Source organism: Capsicum annuum, chromosome 2 (genome assembly GCF_002878395.1).
Source record: "Capsicum annuum cultivar UCD-10X-F1 chromosome 2, UCD10Xv1.1, whole genome shotgun sequence".
Taxonomy (NCBI): domain Eukaryota; kingdom Viridiplantae; phylum Streptophyta; class Magnoliopsida; order Solanales; family Solanaceae; genus Capsicum; species Capsicum annuum.
The window spans coordinates 83,316,928-83,327,531 of record NC_061112.1 but is presented as its reverse complement, the minus strand read 5'-3'; the positions used below and the strand labels follow the sequence as shown (position 1 = coordinate 83,327,531).

At 32.1% G+C, this 10,604-nt stretch overlaps 1 protein-coding gene across 3 annotated transcripts; it reads left to right on the top strand.

The window, feature by feature from the left end:
• Positions 1-773: 773 nt before the first annotated feature.
• LOC107858664 (probable alpha-mannosidase At5g13980) lies at positions 774-3,784 on the top strand. Of its 3 annotated transcripts, none has more exons than XM_047406387.1 (4): positions 774-913; positions 2,582-2,669; positions 3,355-3,465; positions 3,543-3,784. In XM_047406387.1, the coding sequence occupies exons 1-4, from the start codon at positions 888-890 to the stop codon at positions 3,636-3,638; spliced, it is 321 nt and encodes a 106-aa protein (XP_047262343.1). In that variant the 5' UTR covers positions 774-887; the 3' UTR covers positions 3,639-3,784. The 3 variants fall into 3 exon arrangements, with proteins under 3 accessions (XP_047262343.1, XP_047262344.1, XP_047262342.1); XM_047406388.1 differs by having other exon boundaries at positions 783-913; positions 2,585-2,669; XM_047406386.1 differs by lacking the exon at positions 774-913 and having other exon boundaries at positions 1,981-2,669.
• Positions 3,785-10,604: the final 6,820 nt, after the last annotated feature.

Below are 10,604 nucleotides of genomic sequence, written 5' to 3'. Positions count from 1 at the left end.
AAATTAAAGGAAAAAAGAAAGAAAAAAATAGTAAATTAAAGGAAAAAAGAAAGAAAAAAAAAAGATAGAAAAAAATAATAATAAAGGAGTGAGATTATGGCTTATATTTAATTGATAAGAGATGTTATGAATTATATAGGCTAAATGGGATAATTAGAAGCTTATATTTATTAACCCATGTAGGTCTCAAGCAAATTCGAATGATGAAATAAGAATGAGAAAGGGGAAAGCGAAAAAAAATACAAAGAAAAAATAAATAAAAATAAAAAAATAGATAAAAAAATGAGAAAGAAAAAAAGAATCTATAAGGAATGAGTAAGAAAATAAAAAAAATGAAAAAAAAAACAGTAAATTAAAGGAAAAAAAAGAAAAAAAGAAGAAGAAAAGAAACTAGAAAAGAAAAAAACTAAAACTTTAAGTACAGGTGGGTGATCTCTGTGTTTAAATGGGTACTCATATTTTATCCATTTTGTCCATATTTGTGTTTAAATGGATCACTCAGATTTTCAATGGGTAAATATGGACTTCAGCTCATTTTAAAGTTTTAGTTTTTTTCTGCTGTTGTGAAGGTGAATACCGAAAATTCGATAATCCTTCCTTGAGAAATTGATAAAAAGACTAGTTATTTACCTTTGTTGGTAAATTTATAGTTGAATTGTAGTTTGTACTGGATTAAGGCAATGTTGTTGTAGTTGTTATTATCGTCTTTGTTTCGAAAGGAAAAAATTATTTTTTTGTTGTGTGTTAGTTTATGAATTCAGATTGAAGAGGGGGAGATTGTTGAGGATTTATCTGGAGCTCCAACAGATATAACTAAGGAAGATGCAGCTGTGAAAGAAAATTCAAGGGAGGTATCTGTCAGTCAAGATCTAATTGGCTCCGGATAGATGGTTATAAAAGGCCATCCAAAATGGTAAACATACATGGACGCCTTTGGTGGTCCATACCTATATTTTGTTAGTCCTTATTCTCTTTATAAAGATAATGGTGTGTTTTTGCACCTTGGAGACATTGATAAACTAAAAGTTGAATTATAGTATGGATTATAGTGTGTGAATCAGTAACTACTTTTTGTTTGGCAGTAATTAACTAAAAGTTATTTATTCTTGATTATGTTTCAGTTACCATTCTACGAAGTTCGCTACTAGATGAAGTTCATGAAAATATTAATTCATGGATATATCAGGTTGTTATGTTAATCAATATGAATGTGATCCCATTTATTGTCTAGGAGCATCGGTTTGCAATATTTTCTTATAGTATGAAAATTAACTTTATTTTTGGTTCGCCTTATCTATCTCTTTGGATATTCTACTTGACAAACATTAAAAATTCTTGGGTCAAGTGAACAATATTTTACTCTCGCGACAGATAAAAAAATTGAGAACAATCTTAATCATGTTTCTCACACAGATTTAACATATAAATGAGCAGATCACTAGAGTGTACAAGGAGAAGGAGCATGTTGAAGTTGAGTTCACTATAAGTTAAATCTCGTTGTTGTGTTGCCTGTATTCTCCCTATTATTGGTGGAGATAATATATTCAAATTATTAGAAACGGTAAAACATTCAAAGCTCCAGTGGTTAAGCAGTCTTGAATTCAGGTTGGTCCCATACCTATTGACAATAGAATTAGGAAAGAACTGGTGACACAGATTCAAATTGACATCAAAAGCAACAAAATATTTTACACCGACTCTAATGGACGTGATTTCCTCAAAAGGGTGAGTTGAATTTTCTCCCTTAAGCACAATAGTCATTAGAAAATGACATATTTTGTTCCATTTATATCTGCAGATTCGGGATTACAGAGATGATTGGAATTTTCAAGTAAATCAACCTGCTGCTGGAAATTATTATCCGATATGTTAGTAGACTTTAAAAATATTTCTTTTCTTTTAAACAATTGATCTATAATAGCATTTTTGTATGGTATTACAGCATTATGCCAATATTTGAATCTACTATTTTTATGATTCAGTGTCTGAGCTAAACTCACGTTTCAAAAAATTTTAAAAATATTTTTGCCAAACTATTTTGAAATCTAAAATGGTTCAAAAATTCCCTCATCCTTCCTTTGGTGAAAGGTGGAGGTGCTTGTTCTTTTGGTCCTTCCATATGTTTTACTGTGTTATTTTTGACAAGGCTATTTGGGAATTTTTTCACCTACAAGTGGTTGTGAATTTCTTGTATGCTTATGTATTTCCTTATTTTGTATAAGAGTTTTCCTTCAGAAAACTTGACAACTCTTTTTGTAAAGTAGCATGTTTATTAGATACCCTGTGTAGAATATACCTACTGGAAATGTTAGTTATGTTACTTTGGTGAATCTTTTCTAGATTAATCTTGGACTTTTCCTGAAAGACAATAACAATGAGTTCTCACTTTTGGTTGATAAATCTGTAGGTGGATCCAGCCTAGTTGATGGCCAATTGGAGATAATGCTTCACTGATTCACTCTCCTCATTTTTCAAATTGCGTTTATCCCTTTTAATGTTACAATCTTTTTTCTGTTAACTCATCACTATTTGAAGTTATGAATAGCAAATCTCAAGGTAAACGATGTATATGTTCCTTTAGTAGGAGGTTACTCCATGATGATGGAAGAGGTGTTGCTGAAGCACTGAATGAAACAATCTGTGCTCTTGAAAAATGCATGGGCTTGACTGTAAGCACTGTTCACCATCACACTATACTCCAATTTTATTGTGGCTTTAATTATGCTTGAAGTTGTTGCTTAATATGGTGAATGCAATTTTTTTCTTCATTTTCTTATTGCAAGTTCATCGCTTAAACCTATAAAGAGCCTGGGAATGAAACCTAAGAGATCAAGGAGTAGTATTAAAATTTCTGCATTAGTATAAAAAGCTAGTAAACTTTCACAGACGTCTTCATAATATCTAGTACATTTTTTGTTTTTCTGTAGCAGAGTAAGTTAAAATACACAACTGTACTGGAATATTGTGGATTTAAAATTTAGCTTTTAGTATGTTATTGCTTTAGTTTCATAAGCACAACGTGTGATCTCTCTCTCTCTCTATATATATATAAATTAATTTCAGATACAGTACCATTACCGTATTGTTTTTACTTTCCATCGTTCGTTAGTGTGGCCACCCATTTTAAATTATTCTACCTTTTTTCTAATAAATAAAGTTTTCTCTGTGTCGTTGGCCTGTAGCCCCAACTTTCACCTTTAATTTAATCTTGTTGCATAGATAGGTAGTGTTTGAAATCCTATCTTTCTCCATAACCTCCTTGTCTAAAACCCTTATGTAAACAGTAGTTAACTTTAATGGTATGTTAAATCTAATGTACAACCAACACATTAATCATGTTAAACACTTTCCCAAGTTCAAGGCAAGTACTATATTTGGATTAATTTTCTTGGAGAGGGAGCGAAGTGGCGGCGGTCATTCGGACAAGAGATATATTCTCCATTGCTTCTAGCTTTTATTGAGAAGGTTATGGAAATTCCAACACTCCTTTCATGACCAATGCATCATCCCACCTAATTTCATGTCATGTTTCATAATTACAGGATGGAGATAAATTTACAAAATTCCAAGTTCCAACATTTACTGGGATATATCCATCTTACAGTCAGCCATATAATGTTGCAATAATCACCCTTTAGGTATTTATTGTCAATTTGAATGTGTTGTAACACTCTTATTTATTCTCTACCCATTTACTTTTTTCTTTAGTAAATCTAGGAGCTTGAAGATCACACTGTCCTCATCAGATTGGTTTATTTATACGAGGTTTATGATTTTCTTCTTGTAACGATTCTTATACATGTTTAAATTTGAGTTCACTCATTCATTTCTCGTTCACTTAGACATTCTTTAAATAAATAATAATGTGATTATTTGGAGTCATAATTGCTCCAAGTCTAAGCGTTCTGAGATGATAAACTATTATGTTTTAACGAGGTTGATGAGGATAAGGATCTATCCACCAAGGCAAGTGTAGAATTGAAGATATTGTTCCCAAAGAGAAAGGTAAAATGCCATGCATCCATCTGCCGGTAGTTCTTGGTTGTAATTAGGAAAACAAGTTTCAATTGAATCTACCAACGTTCCTTAAAAAAATTATTCTAGATAAATAATATTAAAGAGATGAGTTTATCTGCCAACCAAGAAAGGGAAGAAATGAACAAAAAAGATTGAAGTGGAAAACAGAGCTCCTAGTGATTCGTAAGAAGTGCCAGGGGGGACCTGTTGATCCTACAAAGTTGTGGTGGAGCTTGCCCCAATGGAAATCCGTACTTTTGTTATCAACCTCAGCCAGAGCTCGCCCTTTGCAGGAGGGTAAGAAACTTAAGCCGTTTGATTGTATTCGCTATGTGAAAACATTGTATCAGTGGCTTTATTATTGGAAACTTTGCATTGTTTACAGTTGGAAGTCACATATGTCTCTATGATAGCAGTACCCTGAAACAGTCCAATCCGAATCGGCAAGACATCAAAAGGAAAAAAATTTTATGCCTGTAATGCCTCCGCATCACCAGTACCACCTTCGGTTTTATTACTGATAATAAATTTGAAGGAGTTTGTGAAGTAATTGATTTCGGCACTTACTACTCACTTTCTTCCGGTAGTTATTGAGCGTGTTGGTTGTATTAGGATACAAGAAGGGGTTGTGCTTGATCCTCCTCCTACTAATGATGATGACGTTGATTCTTAGCTTCATAGTCTTCGTAGACCTTCATCATTGCATTATTTTTGATAGACTATTTTGTGTGGAAGTACAGAAAAGTTGTGTAGTAACAAATACTAATTTTGATGGATGTGGGTTTGACATTAGTTTATTTTGACAAAATACTTGAATTTGTAGATGTTTATTGTGTATTTTGCTATCTATATGAATGTTGATTATTTTTAATTTTTCAATAATTTACGCATTTCAATAATTTTCTTACATAATTATTATCGACAAAAAATTAGTGACTAACTTTTGTCGTTGCTACTGAAAAACTTTAGCGATGAATAAATTTGATTGCTCAAGACGGCTGCTCAGTCGACCAAACTATGTTGCAACAGATCAACGATAAAATATTATATCGTAAAAATTTAGCCACTCCGAAAATAAATTTTGGAAATAGAAACGGTATAGCAATGCAATATACTGTTTGTAATATCAACAATCTATAAACTTCGTTGCTAAGCGGTCACAAGTTTTGCGACGAAAATCTTTTTTCCATCGCTAAGAGGCTAGCAACGAACAATATAGCGACAGACACAAATCCGTCGCTATTTCTATTTAGCAACGAATTTACTAGAATAGCGACCAAATATGACTGTCGTTAAATGCTATTTTTTGTAGTGTTTTCTTACTACATAGTGGTGTGATATCTCTTTTTTGTTGTTTGCGTTTATGATTTTTGTTTGATCACATTTATTTTCTGTCCTGAGCCGAAGGTCTATCGAAAACATTCTCTCTACTTTAGATGAGGTAGTGGTATGGACTGCATACACTTTACCCTTCCCAGACCCCACTTTGTGGGAATACATTGGGTATGTTATTATTGTTGTTGTTGTTTCAACGCAATTTCATTTGACTTTCTCTATTAAAATCATGCTTGTAGTTTTCTTTGTTAATTTCTCTATTTTTTTCAGTTTTCATTTGTCCATATTGTGGAGGTATGCTTTATGATAGATCAACATGATTTTTTTATTTTGTATTTATATACGTCCCTCACCATGAACTGTGAAAGCAAAATTTATGAATGGATCTGGATAAAAAATTCAAAATTTTCAAACAAGACAAATCCAATCGTACAAAAAACTCAAAATTTTTATGGCCAGATCTCATCAATTGAGTTTGAATATTGTGCCACCCAAATTTCTATGGCCAGTATTTGCATTTTGTATGTCAATAAATCATTGAATTATTTGTATTTGTATTTATAGTTGACTAGATCATTTGTAGTTGTTGTTGTGGTTGACTACATCATTTGTTTTTGCATTTGTAATGAGTGCATCATTGTATTTTCATTGTTTCATTTATTTTATATATGTTGTTGATATCATTTGTATTTTAAATAATTAAAAGAAAATATTGATTCTCTTTCTATGAATACTTATATTTGTATTTGTTGATATAAATTGAATCATATAAATACAAGTGATACATTTATGTCAAACGATACATGTTTATATAACTTGAACGATACAAATGATACTTATCTATATACAAATACGAACGATAAAGTTGAAAATCAAACATACACTACACATCTGTATGAAATGATACATGTTGTATATGATAGACTCAAGTAAATATAAATAAGGCCAAACCCATCGGTGGCCCTCTAAACTTGGCATGATCTTTCACTTTGGCACCTCAAATGAACGTTGTTCATTTTTTACGCCTCAAGTAGTCATAAAGTGTGTCACTTTGGCACCAACTCTGGTGCGTGAATTACATGCATTTTCAGCATGAATTTAAGTGGCAAATTAATTTGTGCCAACTCATTTTAAAGGATGCATCATTATTTACATCCACAATTTTTTAAAAAATAAAAAAAAGGATCAAAATACATGGCTAAGTGTCCAATAAATTAATGACACATGATTTTTTAATAAAATAGTTACAAAAAAGCCCACATCTTCCCCATCTAACCTTTTTAAGTTCCACCTCTATTAATGTTGAACCTCCATTAATGGAGGTAGAATTTTTCAGAAAAGTAAACATACTTCCTTATTCACTGAGGATGATAGATTCGCCTTAAAAGCGTCACGAATTTCAGACATGGAGAAAGAGGAGGCCAATGTTCAGTTAAAAAATTATTTAATGAAAGAAAACATAAATAATTAAATCATTCTTATGCCATGTAGTTTGTTAATATTTAAGAATTTTTTCTTTGAGCAATTTGCCTTTTGATTCTTTCCTACTATTAAAGAATTCACTATCCTTGTGGAAAAGCAAAAAGAAATTGCATTTGCCTCCTAAATAATCTCACTTTTCTTTGCACACTTTGTGTTTGATAAAATTTTTCAAAGAAGTAAATCATTAAATTTTTAGTGATTCTTTGCATTTTTGAGGAGTTTTGGAGAAATATTGATTTGGGTATTTCTTATTGAATTTTTAGTGATTCTTTGCATTTTTGAGGAGTTTGGGAGAAATATTGATTTAGGTATTTCTTATTTAAAATTTTAGTTAATCCAGAGATGACTGATGTTGTGTATTTATGAAGAAGGTCGTATGTGTCTGTCCAGTAGGTAAAAGAAAATGGAGAAGTAAGGAGTATTTTGTTGTGTTGTTTGTGTGTGTTGATGGAATGAACATTTTTTTTCTTTTGGGTGTTAATGATGTTGTGGGTGGAAGAGGAGAATTTTGGGTTGTTGATTTGGGTGTAATTTAGTTGTTATTAGTGTGTTAGTGTGTTCCATTGATTCTTGAAAAATTAAACCTCCGCAAAAGAAAAATTGTGTGGAGAAGACAATGTGAGTGACTTTTTTGTTATTATTTGATCAATAAAACATGTGTCATCAATTCATTGGATCAATTGTTACTGATTTGGCTAATCATTTTCAATAATTTTAAGAAAATTTAAAGATGAAGATTTATGAAAATACCCCTAAAAATTATGAAAATACCCCTGAAACGCACCCAAAAGCGAATGTAATACACTCTCTTTGCTGAATCAGCAAAAGGTACCAAAGTGATACAGTTTATGGCTACTTGAGGTGCCAAAAGTGAAAAACGTCTAGTTGAGGTGCCAAAGTGAAAGATCGTGCCAAGTTTAGGGAGTTGCCGATGGGTTTGACCTATAAATAATGCATATACTTATTTCTATACCAATACAAATGAATGTACGTATTTACGACTAAACTATCCAAATACAAATGATAAATTTATACAAATAGTGTCATTTGATACAAAAAATATATAATACAATAAATTATAAAATATAAATAGAAAAAAAAAGAGATGAAATTAAAAAATACAAATAGGGAGAAAGATGTGCAAATATAAAGTATAAACAAAAAAAAAGAGTTGAAAATATAAAATATAAAAAGGGAAAGATGAAAATATAAAATATAACATAAAAAAGAAAGAAAAAAAGTGAAAAAAGAAGAAGTTAGGAATAAAAGAAAGAGAAAAAATCAAGGAGAGTGGTAAGTTGCTAGAGAAAATTGAAGGAAAGGTGTCTTTTAAGTCTTGAATGAAGGATTGGTGACATTGACCAACAGATAGGGTTAAACATCATTAGAATACTTGATTAAGTTAATTGTGGACTTGATTGATATTTTCGAAACTTTCTAATCTTTTCAAAAATACAAATCAACCCAACCCACACCCTTCTTCAATCCAAATCAACCACTCTCTCCTCTCTCTCCAACTTCTCTCAACTCTCTCCCAACCAACAGTTCTGAAAAATTTCTCCCTTCAACCTCGGGCGACAAATAGTCGGGCGTGTTTCTTTTCGACTTTTAACCGTCAATCGACGTGAATACTTCTCCGGCGACAACAACTTTGAGTTTTTTGTCCTTCCATTTCCTTTTTCACAGGTAAAAAATTATAAAGATACAGAGGAATTTGAGTCAATTACTCTTTTGGTATTGAAATGTGGACTGAGTAAAACCCTAATTTTTGATATTTCTGCATTTCTTCTTCTTGTTGTCGTACTGTTGATTCGAATTTGTTGTGATTTTTGGTCACAGTTGATGTTCTTAGTGTGTGTGTGTGTGTGATGTGTTGGTGTTGCTGGGTTGATTTGTTGTTTGTCTTGGTAGAAATGGTATTAGAATAGTTGAAACATCTGATGCAATAGATGAGACATATGATGCAACAGATGAAAATCTAATATAATAGATGAAAAATCTGATGCAACTATGAAAATCTGATACAACAGGTGAACAATCTAACAGATCATTCATCTGTTGCGACAGACGAATTTTCTGTTTGTAAGAAATCTAAACAATATTGATCCAAAAGATAACTGATTATTGATCTATTTTTATTCTTTCCAGTGGTTTGCTCTTCATTTTGCAACAGATTAGGACTATTTTTATTTTTTCCAACGGTTTACTCATTTGTTGCAATAGGTCGATTATCTGTTATAATAGATAACATTCCTGGTGCAACATATTAGTGATCCATTTTTATTCTTTCTAACGGTTTACTCATTCGTTGCAACAGGTTGATTATATGTTGCAACAGCTAAAATACCTGGTGCAACAGATTAGTGATCTATTTTTATGGTTTCCAATGGATTACTCATCCATTGCAATGAGTCAGTTATGTGTTGCATCAGATAAAATACCAGGTTCAATATATAGTGCTTTTTTATTGTTCCCATAGATTACTCATCCATTACAACTGGTCGGTTATATGTTGTAATAGATAATATACCCAGTGCAACAGATTAGTTTTCTGTTGAAACTGTTATATTATTGTTATGTATTAATCAATTATAATCTATGTTGTGTTCCTGTTAATTTAATATAACATGGCTCCCAAAAGAAAAAAAATTGAATCAAGTTCAAGCAAAGGAACAAGTCCAGCAGCTCAGCTACATCCACCACTCTATGAGCTTGCTTTACAAGCGTTATCTCAATCAGGAGTAGAAGATAATGAAAACGGAGAGGAGGAATCTTTCAAAAGAGATGATCCAAATGCTAATAGCCCTTCCACCAAAGAGTTGGTCAAAACCTTCAGCATTGATCGTTATCCTGTGAGAATGCAGTGCGATAGTACCACAGATTTAATGGGTAATCTTGTGGTTAAGTCAGTCATGGGAAAATCTTTCGACGCCTTCAGAAAAATACTTTGAGAACAAAAATTGGATTCTTATTTCAGAGAAAGCTGCTTTGGGCAATATCTTGATTTGTCAGAGGACAACAATGCTCGTTTCCAGATGAAAATGGTATATGATCTTCTCAAGCGCAGGTTTATGTATAAAAAAAAGATAAGATGGATAAGGTGTGGATAAATTACTGTGGCATGCCTGTTTGTTTTGGTTGGGAGGAGTTTGCCATAGTTATCGGACTAAATTGTTATCCTCCTTCTCCTTCTCAAGTTATACCTACTCTGACAAAAAAAGCACCCCGCACACCCAAAAAAGGAAAACTTAAGTCGAGTGATCGTGATGACCTGGGGTCCATTGTTGGTCTAAGCTTCAGAAACAAAAATTTGATTGAAGCGTTGAAAGGTAAAGGACTTTCAAAGAAGCACAAGCAATCATTGTGCTTGGTTTGGTTTGTACATAATATTTTTTGGGCGAGAGATGTTAACAACAACATAAGCCTCGGTTTAATAAATCTCTCCGAGGATCTTGAGGCATTTAACAGCTATCCTTGGGGTTATGAAAGCTTTAAAATGACTGTCGAATATTTGTTGACTCGGTTAACGCCAAAAACAGTCAACTTATATGGTTTTCTATGGGCTTTCATGGTAAATATTTCTTTTATCATGATATGATTCATCATTTTTTTATTCAATAATGCTTTTTATTTATTGGCGTTTTGTTATAGGCTTGGACATTTGAAGTCATTCCTTATTTGAAACAACAAGTGAACTACCAGAAAGAAGTTTCCTGTCCAAGAATTCTGAGATGGTTGTCGGCCAAAATCGATAAAAATGCAAAATTTCT